The following is a 23,298-nucleotide window of genomic DNA, read 5'->3' on the forward strand; positions in this document are numbered from 1 at the left end:
CCATATATTTCCTTCAGGAAATGCATTCTCTAGTTGGAATATATGGCTCCATGTGAACCCACTTAGTGACACTGGACTTTACAGATTTACCCATGATGCTCCTGACGTGTTGGACTCGCTGCTGCAAATTGACATGCACTCTCTTTTCTAGTCTCTGGACATGTTCGGAGTTCAAACTAATCCAGGTCCTACCGAGGCCTCGGAGCGGAGCGGGTGGAGGTGGAGAGATGGAGTTCTCATCTCGCCTTCTCGTCGGCCTCAGCTGATCCCAGACCAGAGCCCCGGTCTCTGAGCTGCTCTCAGCCCCTACAGCTACATCTGCTTGGATCTTCACTGAGCTGGTAACTCACTGTGTTTGCACAGACACTCTCACATACACACACACACAGACGCAGAGGTTAAAGGTCCTTCTAGAAGGGGAGTGTTTAACTAACAGGTGCTTTTTCTCTTTGTCCTCCACCTCTCTTGTATCTCTCCCTCCGCTGCTTCATCTTCTCTCTGCATCCGCTCACTGGCAGGCAAAAAGCCAGACCCTTGTCTGTCTTCATCTGCTCCGCCGGGCCACATTAATCATGCATGCATCCCGCCTGCCGGAACACACCTGCTTTTGTCACTTGGAGCTATTTAGCATCAGCGGTTAAAGAGAGAGCGAAGTGCAGGTTCACAGGGGACAGGGTTGTGTTCCTTTTCGGGCATCAAACAGGTTCCACCTTGCCCCTCCATCACACTCAACTTTCCAGAGGTGAGGAGGATTTTTTTTTTTTTGGACTGACTAGGAGTGTGTGATTGTATACAGGCTGAAAACTGTGGACGATTCCCAAACACACATAGCCCCCCGAAACAAAACAAAACCGATGTGTGCCAAAGCCTGTGGGGCTGAGGAGACGGAGGGGGGAGAGGGGAAGAGGGGAAGAGGGGGAGAGGTGGGAGGGTGCCGCATATCACTGTGTGTCAAACAACAGGGCCGTTATCATGCGCTCACATGCCTGCAGAGGAGAGGTGGCGGCCAAGTTATGTGGCGGTGGCGCTGCAGCCGGTGGTGAGTTCCAGGCAAAGCGAGGGGCAGCAGCCGCAGAGAGGAGCCTTTTCTACCCACACACACGGCATTAAACATGATGACAACCCACAGTTCAGCAGTGACACAACTAAAACAAAGAATTCCATGATCAGATGATGAGCACACGGCCTTTTGACCGCCGATCTCTCTCTTTTTTTTCCTCTGTCATCGTAAAAACCAAACACAGCGGATCAATCAAGATTAATTCGACGTTCCAAAATGTTCCCCTAGGTCTTGTGCCTGGAATTTGGTGGATTTTTCAACCACTTCAGTTGCAGAATGAAGAATCAAGTTAAAACACAGCAAAGACTATAAATTGTTGTAAAGTATTTCACTTGCAGAATTAAATCCTGGTAAAAGCACTAAAAAAATTAAATCCTCCATAAAGGCACTGGAACAGCGTTTAGGAGATTAAATTTATACTGCTGAATAGTTTATATTTCCATTTCCTATATAGTTTTGAGGTCATGCTGATATTGGAAAAATATTAAATAATATGATTTATTTCACAATATGAAGAGGAATTTTGCATTTTCCCTGAAGTTTAAAATGTAATTATCAAGAGACCTCCAGAAAAGTGTCAAAAACTGTAGTTCTTTGAATGACCACTTGAGCCAAGACAATCCAAAAACGTAAATTTTACATCTGAAATGAATGTTTACCACCAGGTACAGAATGATTTTAGCCTCTGAAGATAATTCCCTGACAACTGTGAGGAATGAATCTCACTCGTAAAATTCATGATTGAGGATGTACAAGAGTATGACTCCGCACCTCTGTGCCCATTTTTGGATGAGGGGTGGAGTGTGTGCTGCCAAGATGGCGACAGAGGAGCAGCCCACTCTTCAAAACTGTTCTTAGCTGATGGCACAAGGAGGCTACGTCTATTTCTATATTCTAAAAAAACATATGAGCATGCCAATAGACTTTCCATAAGCTCAATAAGATCGTTTCATCGGCTTGGACCAAATTTTTTGCAGATATAGGGAATTTATGGAAAATATACCCTAAGTGATTGCTACAATACTTCATTTTGATGGATAACTGATACTATCCACTTGCATCAGATACTGCAGTGCAAAAAAACATGCAGACAGAGAGAACAGCAATTTCAAAGCTGCTTCAAGAGGTTAATCGTGGCTACGGACAAAACAGTCACTTAAAACACACTTCCCCTCACCCAAAGCCTAAAACATTTTGCTTTTGCTCTATCATGGAACTTCCCACATAACAGATTAAAAATGGGTAATACTCGAGACCAAAACCTCTCCTTAATCTGTAAAGCCTCAAGGATCATTGCCTAAGAGGAAAAGGGCCATTAATATATGCATGGAAATGACCTGCGGCACTCCCAATGAAGAGGGGGCAGCAAAGGTCAAATAGCCTCCAAACTGCACTGGAGTTTAATTAAAAAGACAAAGAAGAGCATAATTTCGAAGTGGACAGCCACGATTACGGTTAGGTGAGAAGGGGAGCTGGGCGCGGGTTCTTTCAGCGGGCCTGTGTTCCCTCTCCCATAAGGCATAGCGCCATCTTCCATCCCTTTGATGTCAATATAGACCATTTATTAGGGCCATAAAGGTTAATCTGGAAGGAGAGAGGATATCAAATAGTTGGGATGAGGAGAGAAATCCACATGAGCTATCACTGTGGAGGGAAGTTAAATTTAGCCAGAGTCCAGTCAGCAGGTAATGGAGTTCCCAACATCAGGTTCTACACTGTTTGAAAATTAAATGAAAACCTTGAAAGAAATTTAATGCTGACACTTTGGTGCCTGTGACCAGAGTGGGGCACCACGGGCTTCATACATTTAAAAGGCTTGATTTGCTTGAATGAATTTAACGCAATACGAGTCAATATTCATTACAAAGAGGTCCGCCTGGTCAGAGTGTGGGGGTGGGGGGTCCGCGGCTGGGACGGTCACATGATTTACAATATTACAAAGTATCAGGAGATGATGGATGTGTTCAATTGTACAAAGTAACTGACACAATGAATGTTTCATTACCCTGGTTGATATGTTTGGGACACTGCATTAGTTAAGGCCGCTGATGAAACACTGAGCGGAGGTTGGATGTGTATCAGCTGGCAACACACTCACACACACTCAGTAGGGATGCAGTGTGATGTTTGAGTTGTTTGTACAGGTAAACACAACCAGTACCATGATTGTTATACTATAGACAGCTCCATGACAACATTGAGGCATTGACTATTTTAAGAAATAGTAGCTCACTGGCCTGTTGTCAACAATATGAAAATAAAGTGATTTTTCTGAAAGCACCGCTGATATACGTACTTCAGTGTGTTTGTATTCTATTTTATAACATTGTACTCACTAAATTTAAAGGGAAACTATGCAAATCCGGCCCTCTTTCACCGTTTTGGTCGCTTTTTTTTCTCTACAGAGCTCCCCCTACAGTTTCGGAGTGCATATTTTCACTGTCGTAAAGACTCACAGCTAACCCTCCTCCCTCCATGTGCATTTGTTTTCAATGAAACCAGTGGGAAGGAATCGGTGGAGTGATTTCTACCATGGTGGGTTACGTTAACAAGAGATTACGCATTACAGGGCGTGTTTGTGCCGTAGTGCCATAAAGCGGTCCATGTTTCTCACGAGATGAGATCTGGGACACCGGGTTGGAGGCGCTGATCTTGCAAACTTGGTTTTCTGGCCAACAAACACTAGGTGGAAGGCAGAGAGTCTCCATTTTCCCCGTAACAAGTCATTTACCCATCACAATTATTTCAAAGCTGTTTAATTAAGGTGCAAATCTTGCCTAGTTCCTCTTTAAAGCTGATATTCTATTTGAAATCACCAGTCAGGAAACATGAGTCAGATAATCAGACAGGTTGGGAACAAGCCAACAGTTTATAAAAATACTCAAATGCAAGTCAAACTGAAAGTGAGCACAACTTGATCTCGCTAAAAACGTCTCATTTCACAGGAAAACTGAGAGAGCACCAACTCATCAATACCAATCGGTCAAGGCTGAGGCAGGAGGTGGGTCTGTAAACAGTCTGACTGACCAGGGCCACAGTCTGACTGATTAGATTCAGTCAGATAGATTTAACTTTAATAGCACAATTGTAAATGATTGGGAAAAAAATCCAAGATGTCATCTGAGACTATAACTACAAACGCAGACTGACACTGATTGTATTAGATTCAAAGGATCCATCAGCAGTAGCGGAGAGCAGGGTAAGACGAGCCTGTGTTTAAAGGGCCCTTATCTGACACTTTGCTTTTGTGTTGTTTGAAGTCTTGATCCACAAAAAGACATATTTGTGGGTTTGAGAACCAAAAAAATTCTTAGCGTAGTTTTACATCTCCTCTCTTCTAGCCTCCTCAATGGGGCTCAAGTAACAAGAGGTTGTTGAGCCAATCAAAAGAGGGGATCTGAACCTCTCTTCAGTCAGCCAATCAGAAGAGAGGATTTAGGCCTCTCTTTTGATTGGCTGACTGTTTTGTGACTGATCAAACAAAAAATCTAGCAGATTTCAGCATTGGGTGGTGGGTACAGGTGGGTGGGAGAGTGGTGACTGCTTTGTTGTGACATCATAAAGTTACAGAAGTGCTGCTAACTCATTTTAAGGCTCTGTTTCTGAATACAGCCTGGGTATTTCTCTGTGAATTTAAGCTTTGATACTTTCACAGCATTAATATGGAATCTAGACCTACTTTATGATTAAAAAGACATGGATCTCTCTATGTACAGCAGTGGACCTTTAAAGTTGAAGCCTCTCATGTGCATTGTCAATGAACAATCTGTTTCAATTCATGGGGCCATGAATTAACATGACAAGAGCCTTTCATGTCTTTGTGTCTGTGCTGGAACCAGACACTTGATCACACCAACTAAAGATTCCTTCCACACGAAACTGTAGAACTGTACATCAGCCGAGTGAGTGTCAGCTGTGAAATAGAATGAAAATGAATTTGCATTATCACATTATGTGACTGTCAAACAAAACCGTAGCCAAGTTATACAATTTAAAAGCGAATCACATGAAATAGAAATACAGAGGGGTTTGTATCTTATTGAGATATTACATGAATCATCTGGTGGCTCAGTTACTGCCACACAGAGGGGGACGTGATATCTACATTTCAGAGGCTCTATCTTCCCTCTGCTTTTTCCTCTTTGCCGCCATCTTTTAATTTATTTATTTTGAAGTCTGCATTCTTGTATGTAATAAGTATTTGAAATCATTTCAAGACAGGAATTTATTTGCACCACATGTGCACTGCAACATTTGCAAAACTACGTTGCATCACCTGAATTTGTATCATCCATCTTTCTCAGTGACATTTTAATAAGAAATGACTCTCCTTACCTCCTAAACACTTTTAATTCAATTTGATTGCATACAGCATCACAATAAAGTAAGATTTGCCCTTTAACCTTTCATATGTATTGTCCATATTACTACGCAGATGTCTTTGACCGCTGTGGTTGGATGGTGAGTGAGAAGTTATGAAACTGGAATATGAAGAAGAAATTAAAACAGCCACGGGATGAAAGCTGAACAAGCTGAGCCCACTTTACCGCTGAAGCATTACAGCAAACACCAGCTCAGCTACTGTGAGCTGCCATGCTCCCCACTGACCCGTCCTCACTACCGCAGCTTTTACTCACATTCAGCATCATTAGAATCAAATCTCAGCTTGGTGATAGACACCAATATTACTTTTATATGTGTATATTTTAGCTGCACAGAGCATCTAGTGGAATGCCAAAGCACAGGAAAACCACGCACTACAAAAAGACATATGTCAAATTAACTAACTTAAGGTGGTGTTGCTGTTTGGTTTAGTTAACCCTCCTGTTGTCCTTCTGGGTCAAATTGACCCAATCTGTTTCTTTCCTCCATCCTTCCTTCTTTCCTTCCTTCCTTTCTCCCTTCCTTCTTTCCACAATCCTTTTTCTCTTCCTTCCTTCCTTCCCTTCTTTCCCTTCATCCATCCTTCTGCTTCCTTCCTTGACCTAATCTGTTCCTTCCCTCCATCTTCCTTCCTTCCTTCCTTCCTTCCTTCCTTCCTTCCTTCCTTCCTTCCTTCCTTCCTTCCTTCCTTCCTTCCTTCCTTCCTTCCTTCCTTCCTTCCTTCCTTCCTTCCTTCCTTCCTTCCTTCCTTCCTTCCTTCCTTCCTTGACCCAGGAGGACAACATGAGGGTTAAGTGATAGTGTATCAACAAAAATGCAATTTCTGAACTGAAAAGTCATTTTAAAATGTAAGACCAAACACCTGTCTTAGAGAGAATAAACTACCTTTCTCAGGACTCTAAGAGTTAAAAGAATAAAAAAAAATGTGGGAGTTTTCCTCTTCAGACAATCTTTGAGATCATCCCTCTCATGTAACAGCCTGAGCCATCAGACTCTCCTCTCACTGACCGTGTGGGAGGAATCACTGTAGCAGAACACATCCCGGTTCCCTTCAAATCCCCAAAACAAGCAGGAGAAAGTCACGCAGTAATTTTTTAGGCCTTTGCATCCAGGCATGAAAATAGAAAACTATAGGTGTGATAGCTGCGCGGGGAGGATCACAACATTCTGTTCCTCTGCACAGATTAGATCAAATAATAACACAGGCCACTCTGTGAACCCTGAACCCACCAAAACAACTGAGAACAAGCCACCGGATACAAAAAATAAAATCTCTCTAAAAATGGCAGAAAGAGGAAAAAAGTGTGGCAGAAAAATCGAAACCACCGACTCATCTGTCAAACATGGTTTTGGTTCCTTTGGGCTGACAGAAGCAACAGGATGAATACATCAGGATACAGGAGCATCCTGCGCTCACATTCAGACAAATACATCAGAATTCATTGGTCGACATTTCATCATTCAGTATAAGCACAACAATCCAAAAGTAACCGCAGAGCCTTTCAGGGTGACCAGGTTGAAAATACTCAACTGGTGTCAATCACCCGATCTCCATCTGACTGTGCTGCCTCCCACCTGCTGAACACCAGATCCAACAACAAGGAAGAGCTGAAGGTCTGAGAACAAAGTGGTTGGTGCAAACAAAATGAATGCAAACGCTCTGAGCAGCTGGTCCTCAGTTTGACTTCTTCCTGCATACCATTCCCTTTGTCCCTGTCCCTGCATTTCCTGTGTCTCTACACTGTCCTGTCCAGTAAAGACAATGCAAACGTAAAAAGAAATCAAATTACATTTAAGAAGGAAAATTAAAATAATTTCAAAGAATGAAATTATTGATTTTTTTCTTTATGTTTTTCTGTCTAATTACTATTGAAAACTTTTGGACAGTATATCTTTAATTTTTTTTTATTTATTTTTTTTCTGGGCAAATTGATTCGTAGGCAACTGGACTTGTATTTGTCTGGGAAGATGTTTCGCCTCTTATCCAAGGGGCTTCATCAGTTCGTACGCAACAAGTCTCACTATTCCGCACTAGCTATATCTTTAATATACTGTATCTGTCACACACACAGTTCTTTATATTGATGTGAAACAGTTCGCACCGAAGCACAGTATGTTGATGTAACTTCAAATTAAATGTACTGTAGCACAGAGGCTAAAGAATAAAATAAATTGCAACTGTGAAACACATTTTGTCTGGACTGCATTTTCCCTCCATCACCTAAATAAAATAACATGGGATTCAGATTCGGAATCTGCAACTTTCCCACTTCGATAAAAAAAAAGACCTTGTCTGAGCCACCAAGTGTATTTTTTAACCCAAACTACCTGCTGTGCTGAGCAGCTGAAACCACCATAAAAACCCCCCTCTATGAAATCCACTAACTAGAGATGTCCCATAATTTGACTGGCGATTAGCATTTCTCCCATTTCCCTCTGGCCCCTCCCTGTGGCTCTGTACTCACCAGCCATTTGAATTTAATACTGCCATCAGAAGTTTAACGACAATGCAGGGGTGCAGAGAGAGAGAGAGAGAGACGAGGGGAGAGAGGGTGTTGGAAATGATAGCCCCAACACACTCATATTCTAATACCTTCCTAGCTCAGTGGTAAAGGTATGCTTAAAAGCACCAGGTGGTGACATCTTAATTTTTCACGTCTGAAGAATGTGGCTATGCGGCTCTCCCCTCTCTCTTCCCCATGCATTATTCTTGCTTTAAGCAGCATGTCTCCTCAAAGGGAAAGAGGGGAGAGGGGAGGAGGGGGGGTATTGTTTTACAACACAGCCAGTTGCGGCCTACTTGCCTTGCCCGGGGTTCTTTTCAAGGAGTAGTCTTAGGTGACCCCTCTCGCTGGCAGTTATTAATAATAACATGTGCTGGGGAATAGTTCACCTTGTAGCGCTGAGGCCGCCTCGCCACTGTGTGTGTGTATCTAGCCTCATACAGAGGAGTCTCCGGGGGGGATAGGGGAGAGGGGTGGGTAGAGGAGAGGGGATGTGTGTGTGTGTGTGTGTGTGTGTGTGCTGCAGGGGTGAAAGCTATAGGAAGCCACAGAGCCGACGCACAATAGACATCAAACAAACTTTCCCCCTTGTATGTAATTAGAATCAGGTAATCATCTATCTCCTCTAAAGTGATGGAGAGTCTGATTAGCGGCATCAAAGAAGGCCAAGAGGGCTGAGACTTGAGAGGGGAGATGGAGAGGAACGGTGAGTGTATGTGTGTGTGTGTGTGTGTGTGTGTGTGTGTGTGTGTGTGTGTGTGTGTGTGTCTGCAGAGATGAAGGAATAAGAAGGTAAAGTGGCAAGGCTGACAAACTCGGCGCTGCATTCTCCACCTAGAGGTCCCATTAAAAGCTCGAGCAGGAGAGGCCCTTTGTGCATGCTGAGTGCTCTATTGTAATAACAAGCAGTGGAGACAGGATTCAATCTGGCGCCTGAATGAACCGACGCCATCCAGGCAAATTCTCCCCCTCAAGTGCTCAGGGGATTCAAAAAAAATAAAAAATAATAAAGGCTGCTTCTTTTTGAGGGCCTCGGAAAACATTTTGTTCACAGAGGAATCTTTGATTTAAGGATGAAGATCTCTACATACCAACTTAACCTTCAGGAAGGTATTGCCATTTAACATAATGAATGATTTAAACAAATGGGAACGCACTTAATGTAAGAAATCCAATAAGTGGACGTGGTAAAGCCTGTTATTCTGTCTCTATGTGACTGACTTGGGCTTTTGAATTTAAACCACAGCCATTAGCAGAGCGCCGTTCTTTTGCTGTCACGCCAAAGGAGAAGAGGAAGAAAAAAAAAACACACACGATAAAGCACAAGGACAGAGTAAGTAATGATGGTGGCATTCACTGGCACAGTTGGCACGGTAACCTTTTCGAGAACCGCATCCTTCAAAAAAAACACAAAGTCCTCCTCTTCCTCCTCCAGAAGATAAATAAAGAAACACTTACAGCCATGGGTGCAGTCAAGAGAGAAAGAAAGAAACATTATCTTTGATGTCACACTCGCTGAAGTTGACCTTACATCTGTTAAACAGTGGAGTGAGGAGGACGCATTGAGCTAAACGGGTCCTTCAGACGACTAAATTAAAAGTGTCCTTGATTTACAGAGCAATTTTCATGACACTTCTCCTGCTGCTGCTGTTCCCTTCTCGGTTTCTCAGGTTATGCTTAGTTTCCACTGTGTCTTTGCCATGTTGCGGCCAAACGTCTTTATTTTAGACAAGATAGCTCACTGTTAGCTTCAGGAGACTGTCCTACGACGCATAGTTACATTTTATTTCTAGGCGACCCCTAGTGGCTGAAGTGAAGAATAGAATATGATGCTACAACGCCAATTGACAAGAGATGTTTAAAGCAGATATCAGTGGAATGTTTTTGTTAATATAAGTCCTAAATAGTCCTATTTTCCGTCAGCAATCACTTACATGAAGTATTTCAGCCTAAACACGAGTCTCTCCGTCACTCTGCTCTGCTGTAACCCGAGGAGAAAATTTTCCTTGTGGGATACAAGTGTTATCCAATGAGGAGAGAGAACGGCATGAAGGGCTGTGTGTGCAGCCAAGGGATGCGCGTGAATGTGGTGACGTAGCACGAGGACCAATTGATGCCTGACAAGGGCGGGGGCTGCTAACTCATGGTGCGTTCAAAGAAACTCGTACTTTGTGTTTTTCCTTCCTGTGAAGTCATACCAGTTCGATCTGGTACGAGTTCACGGGTCGGAAGTTACGAGTGGCCGTTATAGGGAACTTTCACAGACAACAGGATGGTAAAAACACGAGCTACGGGTTACCTGGAACGCTACCAAGTCGTAGTTGTGACTTGAAGCTGTAACTTACGGTTTCAAAAGCCTGCCTTGAACGCAGCATTAGCCGAAACGGCCGTGAAGCTGATATCTGCTTTAAGTGAATGGATGAGTTGACTAAAGACAGGTCTTTCCAAAGTGAATCTTACCCATGTTTATTATTGTAACCTATGCAACGAAGGCGCTTTACCCGAACTAAAACCTTTTCCGAAACTCAACCAAGCTGTTACTTGCAGAACATAATTTAAAGGTCCCACATAGTGCACAGGTAGATGCCAATGTGTTTTCTGATATATGTCAAAGTACCAGCACCTCAGACCATAAAGAAATGTGCACAGCCTGTATTCAGAAACTGAGACTCGAAACGAGCTGTTAAGACTTCTCTAACTTTTGTGATGTCACAACAAAGCAGTCACTGACCTCAGCCATGCCTCAAGCCCCGCCCACCTGGTTTTTACAGTAAATCTCAAAACCACAAATATGTCTTCTAGTGGATCAACTCTTCAAATAAAAATAGTAATATATTTAAAAACACTTGGCACTTAGTTTTTCTTTCTTTTCTGAAATCATCAAAGACTCTTCTAACTCTTTGGATGAAAAGAAATTCTGCCCACCGCACTCACACACACAGAAAAAAAGATTTTTAATCCAAAGTTGTTACTCGTGTTTCCTATCCAGGTAGCTGGCAGGCTGCCATCTTTGTTTGGGAAATGGATGACAGCCGCCCGAATGTATTTTTATCCAGATGAGAGAGTCCTTGAGGTTTCTGGAGGAACAGTAAGTATTTTAAAATGACCTTCTGCGATTTTCACCTCAACTATTGAACTGTTACCTCCGTGGCCTGAAAGTATGATAATAAATGAGAGGCAGAAACTGGGACTAGGTTAAGGGAAGGGGAAGAAGATCATAAAGCTATAGAACAATAGAATAAAGTTAAGTTAAATGAAAATTAGAGACAGCGTGGTTGCCTTTAGGGAGTTGTAACACTACTACATGCTTTAGCACAAAAGTATGAAGTACAATAGTTGTACTCTTTAAGTTAAGTGGACCCTACTCTACAGCGAGAGTGGTGCTGCTCTGTAAGGAAGTAAGCTGCGGTGTCACTGAACAGCGGCCCGGCTGAGGATGTCCTCGTGCCCTACAGTGTTAGCTGGGAGAACAGCTGAACATCTGTGTTAGTCATTAGAGAAGGAGAAGCTGCCCTGAATCTTTCAGCCTGCAGAGAATCGTGGAGGAGAGGGCCTATGACAAACTATACCCAGCTTTACCGCAAATCTCCCAGGAGCGCGGCTATCATCAAGTGAGCAGGGTTTTTTTTTTGCAGTGGAAATCACTGGCTTTCAGCTTTTTGTGGGGGTGTTTGCCATCCATCACCACTTAAATAATGAGTGATTTAGCTGAAAGTCCGGTCCGCTCTGTGGAAAGAGACCGTTTTATTCGGGTAGAACTAAGCTGTTTCTTTAGCCCCATATTCACACTGAATGGCCATTTAATTACCACTTCATTATTCAGTCTGCCGCTGTCTGCTCTTTAGCTGCTTTTCTCTACTGCTGTTGTGGGATGAGATTTCAATTTTTATAACCAGTCACTTGAGTGATGTATCAAGCCGCTCTGAAATTATTATCAGTGACGCTATAACACGGCCAGTGTGCCGTTGGCAAGAATGGCCAACAATCCACTGCTGAGAGGAAGCTGCGAAAACTTTTGTCCTACATAGTGTCTCTGGTCAGTTGGGATTTGTGTCAGTTACGAGTGGCTGCAGTAATGATATATTTACACTGTGTGTCCTTATGCCCAGTGTTCCACAAAGTCATTGTTTCAAACTAGTGTTAAATATGTTGCATCTGCATTGACACTGTCCTCAAAACTCAGCTTGTCGTAGAACGTAATACACACAGGTGCAAACAGAGGTGAAGTTTCTATGGAGATTTTCATACTAATGCATGCTGGGAAAACGTACAGTCTGCAGGGGGCTGAGTGCCGGATACTAAAATATATGTATATATATATTTTAGTATCAAGGAGTGTTGAGACTGAATGTGAAACTAATTTTAGAGACGGTACATTTAAGGCCAATGTTGTGAATTTGCTAAAGGCAACATAAATGCAAAGATGCATTCATGTGCACTGAAGGTGTTTCAACTGAAAAAAAAAAAGTGTGCTTATCTTGAGACTCTTTTGGACTTCAAATCATCAAGAGAAGGGGAACAGTCAGGAGCTGAGCATTAAACATTCACACAACACACACACACACACTCACTCTGACGTACTTGTGTATGTTGCCAACTCGCTACATTAAAGCGTTTGGTTCATTGGCTGTTTGGGGGTGATTAAAGATAAACTGCACAGTCCAGCACCTCACCAATCTCAACGCGCATTTAGGATATTAAAACTGAACGCTGAAAAATATTAAAGGTACACAGAGGACGGAAAAGTTACAGTTGAGATTAAGTAAATATTAAGAGACATGAGCAAAAAATCTATCTATATATTACACCTGAAGTTTTTCAAAAATAAGTTTTTGAACTCTTACGCCTGCCTGCCACAACTGACCGGTGAGCCAATAAGAGGAGAGACTGACAGATTGGCTGAATTCTCTACTGATTGGCTGACTGTTTTCTGAGTTGAACAAAAAGAAAAAAAAGATGCAGGTAAACCAATTCTGTAAGACTGGATGGTTGGATGGATGACTGCTTTGTTGTGACATCACAAAGTAACAGAAGTCTTGACAGCTCGTTTTAACACTCATTTTCCTGTGTACATTTCTCTGTGGAGGCTTTGATACTTTCACAGGATAAATGTTGAACCTAAACCTAATTATAAACAAAGAAGACATAACATTCTCTCTATGTACGATAAGGGACCTTTAATGCGTCCTTGTACTCACATTGAAAATGTAGGAGCCAACCTCAAATTTATCAATCACTATTAATCGATTTATTGAGGAAATAAAGCCGTGTGGCCAACGGTGTGAAAGAAGAAAAGAAACAAAGGTATGGTTGGATCTAGGAAAACAATGTTTTTACCACCTTGCGAGTGATCACGCGCTGAGCGGTTTATTTTTTCACATTAAAGGTGTGACACATGTTCATAAGGAAGAACATATCTAAATGAGATTTCTGAAAAGAAAAGATGAGTTTCAGACAGCCCGAGCCGGTCCTCGGAGATAAAGCTTGACTTGATGTCACATTCACGCCTGATGCCGACACACAAACTGACAATGCTTCATGAGCGGCATTGCGAGATGGAAAAAAAAGATACATTTTTTTCATTTACATTTACATATATGGTTATACAAGGTGGCTGTGGACTACAAAGTTGATTCTGAAGAAGGGAGAAAAATGTAAGTTATTACACTGAACCATGCTCTACATGTTGGTTATCTCGCACTGATAGCCAGCTTTCCGTTAATAAATCCAGCCATGTTGACAGCTCTGTGAGTTTGCTTGCATTTACAATCTTAGTAAAACCACTGTAGAGGAAAATTGAAGTTGGATTAAAAAAAATGAATGAATAGATAGATAAATAAATAAGTGTTCTCCTAGTGCTGTCTTTAAAATGGATGTCTGGAATTTACAGTTTTTCATTAACTGATGCCCAACAGCTTTTTTTTTTTTTTTTTCTAACCCGGCCTTGGAGCCAACGCTGGTGTTGTGTGTATGTGTGTGACTGTGTGTGTGTGCAGCGGCACTCAGCAGGCCACTGTGCCGCAGTCTTCATTTTCTCAGCGTTTTTTAAACTTAAATGTGTCAGTCTGTCTGCTCTCCTCCCCTCCTCTGGGCTTTCAAACATTTATCGCTCTGTACCGTGAAAATCACACATCAGCATAAACAGTGGCGTCGCGCCATTACCAGTATCATCAATGGAAGCTCCGGTTTCAAAGGGATCATTTGTTGATAAAATGTTCTCGCTGAATTTCTCCACATTCAGAGAGAGAGAGAGAGAGAGAGCAAAGCACAAATCAAGCTCTAGTAGATAATACCTGTAATTATGTTTGTGGTTGCAGGTTTATGAGGGGACGGCTCGGTTCCACACACACACACAAATGCCTCTCTGTACATCATATTTGATCACAGAGGGACTGCTGAAGCTCTAAGTTTTTTCTCCCTGTATTTTTTCAGTCCGTGTGTTGTGAGGATTATTATTTTCTGCTGGGGGGATCACATCGCTCATGGTTGTAGACCCCTGAAGAATTCAGTTAGCCCTGATTATGCCAGGCCTAATAACATGCCACCCTGCTAAGAAGAGTAGGATTGACTTGGAGAAGGATGTGGGGGTTTATAATGAAGCTCCAAATAATTCACTTTTAAGCCCAATGCAATGTAAAAAAGAAAAAAAAATGGACTAAATGTAAAGTCATCATTTTCTTCTCCTCCTGTCACTAACCTGGGCTGACAGACTGAGATAAACATGAGTAGAAATAATATATTCCAGGTCGCCTTTTTAGTACAGGGAGTGTGTATACGGGGCGCGTGTGTGTGTGTGTAAAACTGTATTGCTTTGTGATGTTGCAGCAATCGATTGCCTGAGTGATGGAGCTCAGGCTTTCTTTGTCGCTCTGCAGATCAGATGTGGATTGCTGCGGTTTGCTACATTTGCCATTCATTAGCCGGCAGTGAGGAGATGTCAGGGCGCATTCGCCGGCGCCGGCGGGGGCTCCCCAACGCGTGCGATAGCGGGCATCAATTCAATTCAATCACCTTGAACTTTGAGGATGAAAGGATAACATGTTGGAATTGGTCTCTCACTGCAGCCCCGGCGGCACGCACACACACACCCGCCCGCCCGCCTGCTCACGTATATGTTCACCTGGCCCTCGCCACCGCCGCCGCTGTATGCGCTGGCAAACAATACACACAACAGCTGATGCACCGATGACAGTGACCGAGCTTTTGCTATACAATAACTAGAGGAGGACCAACTTGTCGTGAATGGAGAGTGTGGATGAGACAATAACACACACCATATTGCACTAATGCAGCGGTTCCCAACCTTTTTTGACCTGTGACCCCATTTGGACATTTTATTTGAACTCGATTTATATTCAAAGAAGTGAGTGTTAACATTTCTATATTCTCAACATTCTGTGTTATAAACTGTTATATACTCCTCTGTTGCTCACCCTGAGGTTTCTCCAATTTTTCCCTGTTAAAAGGGTTTTCCATGGAGTTTTTCCTCAGTCGATGTGAGGGTCTAAGGACAGAGGATGTTGTTGTGATGCCATGTAAAGCCCTTTGAGACAAACTGTTTGTAAAAATGGGCTATACAAATAAAATTGCCTTGCCTTGCCTAGAATACAGTTGTTTAAGATTGTGTGTGGTGTTTTTAATCATAATTTTAAAACAAAAAATAATTAGTTAAAAAAATATTCTTATCAGTAAATTTTTTTTTTTTATCAATTACTAGACATTTCAGGCGACCCCATTTGAATTCCAGGCGACCCTACATGGGGTCCCGACCCCAAGGTTGAAAAACGCTGCACTAATGGATAAATGTGATGCCATTCTGCCGAGACTCAATAATTACCTATAACAGCTGGGATTACTGGGACGAAATCTCAGTGGCAGATTAATACGCGTTCTGTGGTTTATTGTGGGCGAACAGAACAGAACAGAGTGTGTGGGATCAGGTCAAAATAAACGACAGCGTCTATCTCTGTTGTGATGAAGCATGTCACCCAGCACAATGGCTGTGAGCTCTCTGGATCACGTCTGTGTACATGATAGACTCTCTACGGTGATACTTTGTGCTTTATAGGCTGAGATCAGGTCAGAAAACAGTCAGAGTTTCCCTCCGTTGCTGTTTCTTTTCCACCATTTTTTGAAAAGTATATTTTTGGGGCTTTTTTCGCCTTTTTTAATGGATAGGACAGTTGAGAGAGAGACAGAAAAAAGGAGGCAGAGATGGGGGGGTATGACACGCAGGATAGGGCCGCTTGATGCGGGATTCGAACCGGGGCCGCCTGCAGTGAGGACTACAGCCTCAACACATGGGGCGGGTGCTCTACCAACTGAGCTAAACACCGCCCCAAACAGTTACCATTCCACTTCCTTAAAGAGAAGCAGAAGCTGAAAACATGAAACATTTCCTCGGAAGTCTTTTCCAGAGCTTCCTCTCCCAGTAGATTCACCCAGGGCCGTTGTATAGGGGAGAAAGGTGATGATAATTCTAGGGGCCCAACGCCAAGTAGGGCCCACAAAAAAATCTTTGTATGACTTATTTATTCTGCATAAGACCCTGACTAATACTCATAGTAATGCTGCATTAGCATCAAAACAAAGTAGGCTAAATAAAAAATAATAATACTTAAGTAGTCTAAGAGAAAAAGTGGAAAAGTCAGGGGCCCAATTTAGTATTCTTTAAGGGGCCCCAGAATTCCTAGCAACGGCCCTGGATTCACCCCCGACAAGTGCGCGCAATGCATGCATGCGCTGCAGCTGCGTTAAAAGACGTAGGAAACCTATGATACACTGTGTATAGATATTAGATTTGCAGGGCAGATACTGAGCATTAAAGGTCTCACACTGTTGTGTTTGGATCGTGTCTGTACTTCTGACCTAAACGCGCCGACTCTTCCACAACACACGTCTTTGTCACTTCCAGCAGAGGGGTCCCCTGACCTCCTGAGCCTCCTGCCTCTGTGCATGCATCACAGAGTCAGCGCCTCCACATCAGGGCTCCTTCTCTTGCTGTCCACTAAATGTGTTGTGTAGATTACTTTTCACCCCTCACGCACACATCAGGAGGAATTCAGGGGTTGTTCAAGGACATGGTGTTGTTGTTGTTGTTGTGGACGAGAGGAACCGGGTACCAAAGCATCAATCTTTCAATTAATGAGTAACCTGTGCTTTCAACACCGCTACATCACGCTCACTAATTTTTCCGCTCGTGTTTTTCAGAGTGAAAGAAAGAAAAAAAAAACATTCTATGCCAAGATAATAAAAAGTGAAATGATGCACACTCAGCTGGAGAGAGAGAGAGTGCAGGCTAGAGTCTCCAGTGGCTCTCGCATGACAATGCTGAAACAGAGTGGTGTGTGTCTGGGACTACAGCAGGTGCACAGACACACACGCACACACACACACAGATTGATATACATTAGCTACAGTGTACTGAATGATGAGCTGCACTGAGCCACACGCAGAGTCAGAGAGAAGAGACGTGGACATGAATGAGAAATTCATTCATGTGAGATGATGATGAAAAAATGCATCAGAAAATAATAGATTTAACTATTTACTGACATACTGTATATATATATATTTTTTTTTTTACAAATATCAAACAAAGCTAAACATTTAATTCTGTTGGGTTGAAAACAAAATTCTAATCCAATCCTGTATATTTTCTAAATATTATCATGTCTATATGAAATCAGTGTATCAAATGTGAACTGATCCCAGCGTCTACATCGACATGAAAGCCTGACGCATGTATTCAGCTTTACATGTGTCAGACATGCATTCATGTCTTATGTAAACAAGTGTGAAGGCAGCAGCTGCCTGTCTCTCTGGAGGCCTCACACAGACACCTCAGGACTACAGGCTCTGAGCAGAAAGACCACGTTGCACAAACTGAAACCAATCTCCATGTTGCCATAAGATTACAGCACTGGAAAACATACAGTAGTTTGGTTTGGTTTGGTTTGGTTTGGTTAAACCACCTATTTAGTCAGATATGTTAATCAAATGAGAGCAGCAGGAGTTAGGCTTCCCCCCATCCGCAAACTGATACTGACTCTAAAACGCTGTGCTCGCTGAAATCTAAAAAGTCAGGCAGGTGCATGGACTCGATTCCATCGGAAAGATTTGTCTCGGCTAAGATACAAATAAAAGCTTCTGCTCTACTTGACTTTCAGAAACAGAAAGAAAAGAGGCAGAGTTTGTCACATTCGGGACATAACAAGACAACTGACCCACTCTCTGTGTGTTAAGTTGCCGTCACTTTCACTAAAAACCACAAATTCCCCTGATTAGTTGGATTACTGTTCTGTAATGAGCTGTCAGATTTTAAAATTGAAGTTTTTTTTTCTACCTGTATATATAATCCATTAAAAACACCAAATGTTTATTCATTTTAAAGCAGCCCTGATTATCCAGGAATGAAAAAAAAAATGGTGTCACAACAACCATAGCTGAAGCTAATTAAACTTTCCAAAGCCGATAAATGGAGATAGAGCAGAAATGCAATTTATGGAAATGAGGTCACATAAGGCTCCTTTGATTTTTACTAATAATGGAAATAATACATTTAAAAGATAATAGAAAATATACATGAAATTAACTAATTAAAAATAGGAAATATGAAACGAATTTCATTGGGTAATTTACATATCAGATTTGTCACTGGCTAATTGCTGGGTTGTGGCCTTAAAACAAGGTCAGAGGTGGCTCTAACCTTTTTTTCTTCTTCTTTTTTTAGGAAATAAAACTCCGGCTGTGCTCCGTGTCTGAAAATAAAAAAGGAGCTCAACAGGAATTCTAAATGTGTGTAAAGTGGATTTCAGTGAGTTAAGTCTGGAACGCCGCTGCACACGACTGTGACCAGACACTGTGCGTTTTCTGGATGGTGAGCCATGTTTGTTGAACATCACACACAGACACTGTTGTGCAAAAAAAAGAAAAAAAAAAAAAAGAAAGTCAGTCAGCTGTCTCTCTCTCTCTTACCGTAGGTAGTCTCTCCGGCACAGGATGAGGTTGGCTTTGGTGTAGAGCGTGGAGCCCACCTCGCCCAGCCTGCAGTCACAGCAGGCGCACTTGAGGCAGTCCTCGTGCCAGTACTTGTCGAGGGCCTTCAGCAGGTAGCGGTCCTTGATCTTCCGGTTGCAGCCGGCACAGCCTTTTGGCTTGGTGTCCGGCTGGACGGAGAGCATTTGTATACCTGCGGGAGAAACACAGGGAAAAGGGAAAGCTTTGAAACACTCGGCGAACACCGGCGCACTGACGGAAAACACTTCTCCAATGTCTGAAGAAACACACAAAAAGTTAGAATTAATTCTGACATTTATCACGTCGAGGAAAAGAAGATACAGTTGTGTTGTGCTTTTTGAGATTTAAGCAGAAGTGACACAACATTCATTAGTTAAATCACTAAAATAAAATGAGACAAAAGTAGAAATGAGCTTTGCACACTTCCCGTATATCTAAATGTAAAAAAAAAAAAGAAGAAAAAATAGAAGTACCTGGACAGCTTCACAGCAAACTGTGCCAGGAACTGTATGTAGGCGACTGACATTTTCAACATGTTGAGAGTGGAAATAAATGTCAACAGCTGCCACACATGTATACAAAAACACCCATTCAAATCTTTTAAAACCGTGGGTCTCAAACCTTGGCACATGAAGGGCCGAGGGGTTTGACACAGCACGACACAACTCTCAGAAGGTTTAGACAGAGAGTTCGCGCTGGACGAGGGACAAAGTATAAAAGGTGCATAAAACGAACTCGGTGAAAGACAGAGAACTGAAGTGGAGCATGCACTGTTATTCCAACGCTATGATATTCAGTATTTTAAGAAAAAAAGTCATAATTTGTAATGAAATAAAACAGTGTGCAGCCGAGGGGTAGGGTTATTTTCCCACAATGCAATGCACAAAGGAAATAGATGATGATGAGATGCAAAAATGTTTTTTTTTTTAAGTTGCAAAGGGTGATAACACAGCTCCAAAAGTGTGTTACAACAGTGTGTGTGTGCTGTAAGGTTCAGGAACACACACCACCAGTGGTAAAGCTTCAATCCAAGTGCATCTAAATTAAAAACTATAAAGTCCGGTGTGCTGCAGAGCAGACACATGGTGTTGTGTGTTTATAGCTCCTGGAGATGCAAATACAGAAACAGGTGATTTCACTGATTAACATATTTCTCAGAGAGGAGGGCTGAGCAAGGAGACACACACACACCCACACGCGCGTGTGTTCTGCCCTCCGCTTTGTGAGGAGAACAGTCTGTATCGATCTGACCTTAATTAAATGTTCTGACCTATATTTTATTGTTTTGAAGGCAGTTTAACTTTCAGCTTTCAGAAACAGGTCTGGGGTCATTTCGTTTAAAGATGCACAACACTCGTAGCGTTGTCAGGGGGGCAAATTTGCCTATACATGCAATAAATAATAATACTTTTAAAGTCTTATTTGAACCGCGGTGAGGAGGTAGAAGAAGTGAACAAAGAGCTGTTTTAACAGCTGTGGGTAAACAGGCCGTGACTGCTCTCTGTAAAATCTCAGAGACTGACAAAGGAGAGGCTGGTTAGTGGTCACACACACCGGCCTCAGACTCATACAAGTTCACCACAGCAGCAGCAGCAGCAGCAGCACTGTTTAAGTGTTATGAGACCAACAAGCAGCCCACACAGACACAAAGCCACAGTTTCACATTTTCTCCTGGACACTTTTTTCTTTCTTTCTTTCTCATGTTGACCTTCTCTGTATTTAAAGGGGCGTGGCTACAGGCGAGGAGCTTTGCAGCGGCCGTATTGTTTGGCCTGAGCTGACTGTGGAGAGCCTTTGTAGGCCCATTGGGGCTGAGGAGGAGGAGGAGGAGGAGGAGGAGGAGGAGGAGGAGGAGCGGGGCAGAGTTTGGGGAGGAGGAGGAGGAGGGAGGGGGGGCAATGTGGCTTCGCACCAGGCTGGAATTAGTATTCTCCTACTATTCCCAGAGGACAGGCACACCCCCACTCCCCTTTGTCCTCCTTTCACGACACACACACGCTCGATATTTCTCAAGGTATAGTTTCATCTGTAGTTTGGGGTTTTATCTTTAATTATTCACTGAAACTCTCATTTATCACTTTAGCTTCAACGTGTCAGTCGCTGACAGCTGCCCCCGAGTACGAACACACCACCGTTTTCAACTCCTAAACCCAGTCACTAAGCTGTGTGTGTCTCTGTGCCTGTATGTGTGTGTGTGTGTGTTTTCACTTCCTGGATGTTTCCCTCTTCCTTGTTTACAGTGATTTCACTACAGATAACTCCAGGGAACTTAGAGCTTGTTTCCATCTGAGTTACACTCTTGAATCATTTTATATTGTTGTGTGTGCGTGTGTGTGCGTGTGTGACTGCGGTTGTAAACTGACCACAGGACACTAATAAAACCTGGACTCAACTGTCAGCTTTAGGGTGAGGTTAAGTTTCTGGACAATGTAACTTAACTGTTAACATTTATACTAAATAAAAGATAACACTTTTTTTTTTAAACTAATAAGATACAGTGATTAAAAATAAGTCGATTAAATTGAAGCCATGGTCCTTTAACTGAAAATCCAGCCACTTAACATGAAAATAGTTCATTTCCCTCGCCTCCTACGCTTTCTATTAAAACTAATGCATTTTTTCCTTCTCTTTTTTTTTTTTTAGTGAGAAATCATTTGCAAAGACAATATCAAACAGGTTGCAGCGCGGTGAGCAGCTCAGGCTCATTTGTTCCAGTGCGTTGAGGGGGTGGGGAGGGTAAGGGGGGGGTGGGGGCTGTTGATCTGTTAATTGGCTGGATTTAGAGGAGCGGGGCGCGCGCACGGCTGCTCTCTCCTCTCCGCCGCTCCGCCTGTTTAGCGGCACTGATCCGTCCAGCCTCGTTACCACCACAAAGTCCCCGCTATACTCATTACCAAACCAAAAGGGGAAGGAAGAGTTTCGACTCCCCCCACCCCACCAAACCACCACCACCCCCCCTCTCTCTTTTTTCTCTCTTTCTTTTACTATGCAATCAACTCGGGGGAGAAGGAGAAGGAGAGAGACAAGCATGGCAGGAATTCGGCCGCTTCACTCTTCCGATTGCCGGGGGTGGTAGTGGAGGTGGTGGTGGTGTTAGAGAAGGAGGAGGAGGGAGGTGGGGGCGGGGGGGGCAGTGCGGAACAAAAGCTTCATTTTCCGTAAAGAAAAGGGGAAATCACAGCTGCTCGGAGCCCTAATGATTCCTGTTTTATTTGCTCGCTGGCTCGTACCCTCCCTTTCCTCCTTTTTTCTCTCTCATTGTGGGGGGGTTCCAGGCTGCAGCCGCTGCATGCGCGTCCTCAGCCACATGTATCATCATCTGAGCCCCGGAGCGGATGGAAGAGGAGGAGGAGGTAGAGGAGGAGGAGGAGGAGGAGGAGGTGGAGGATGATGATGGAGGGATGGAGCGGAGGACAGGCAGCTATTTCAGCCCCAGCTGTTCGGCACCGAGATGCTGACATTTCACCCTATCAGTTTAATTACTGTTGCCATGGCAGCGGAGTTGCTGGTAAAGGCCAGTAACGGATTTAACACAGAGACTCAATTTGCCATGCAGCTCTCTCTCACACACACACATCCACACATACACACACACACACATAACAGAGACCGGGGCTCCGTTGTGAACGCGGTCACATCGCCTGTATAGCCTATCAGCTGTATGATCACACACTATAACACAACACAACACCGGAGTGTGTGTGTGTGTGTTATTTCTTATCAGAGAGGAAACAGCACATGATGGATCGGATCAGCAGCAGGTCACACAGAGAGATGTGGTGTTGTGGTGTCCTATAGCTCTAACTTGTCCGTCGCAGGGCATGCACACTGCAAAAAAAATAATAAAACAACACACACAACGCGAGTAGCCCGAAGAGGCAAACAAGAGGAGGAGGAGAGGAGGGGGGGAAGACGTCTTACCGAAACTTTTCTCCCTTTTCTGCATTTGTTGAGCCGCTGAAGCAGCCGAAGCGCCAACCACCATGCAACCCACCCGAAGAGCCGCCTGGTCCCGGAGAGAGAGAGAGGAGCTTATGCGCAGGGAAAAGACTGGAGGGATCAGGGCTTTGTTAAAGAGAGAGAGAGAGAGAGAGAGAGAGAGAGAGAGAGAGAGAGAGAGAGAGAGAGAGAACAATCCAGCACGGCGACCAGAGAGGAATGAAAAGAAGGGGGGAAGCACCGGCTAACAACACACACACACACACACACGCGCAGACACTAAAAAAAAAAGAAAAAAAAATCGCAGACGGGGGGGCTGTTTCCTTCTACAGCGTCACGCGGCGTTCATCACCGTCCGGAGCGGAGGAGCTGCGCGTGCGGAGCGATGCAGGC

At 43.3% G+C, this 23,298-nt stretch overlaps 1 protein-coding gene across 1 annotated transcript in view; it reads right to left on the bottom strand.

Moving 5' to 3' along the window:
• The window catches only part of lmo3 (LIM domain only 3), a gene marked incomplete at both ends in the record, with an annotated part of 48,606 nt that extends 25,655 nt beyond the window's left edge, over positions 1 to 22,951 (bottom strand). The window contains 2 exons of the mRNA XM_083999939.1: positions 18,925 to 19,138; positions 22,888 to 22,951. Of these exons, the coding sequence (XP_083856065.1) occupies positions 18,925 to 19,138; positions 22,888 to 22,951 (278 nt within the window). The remainder of the gene's footprint in view (positions 1 to 18,924; positions 19,139 to 22,887) is intronic.
• Positions 22,952 to 23,298: the final 347 nt, after the last annotated feature.

Source organism: Trachurus trachurus (genome assembly GCF_905171665.1).
Source record: "Trachurus trachurus genome assembly, chromosome: 23".
Lineage (NCBI taxonomy): Eukaryota > Metazoa > Chordata > Actinopteri > Carangiformes > Carangidae > Trachurus > Trachurus trachurus.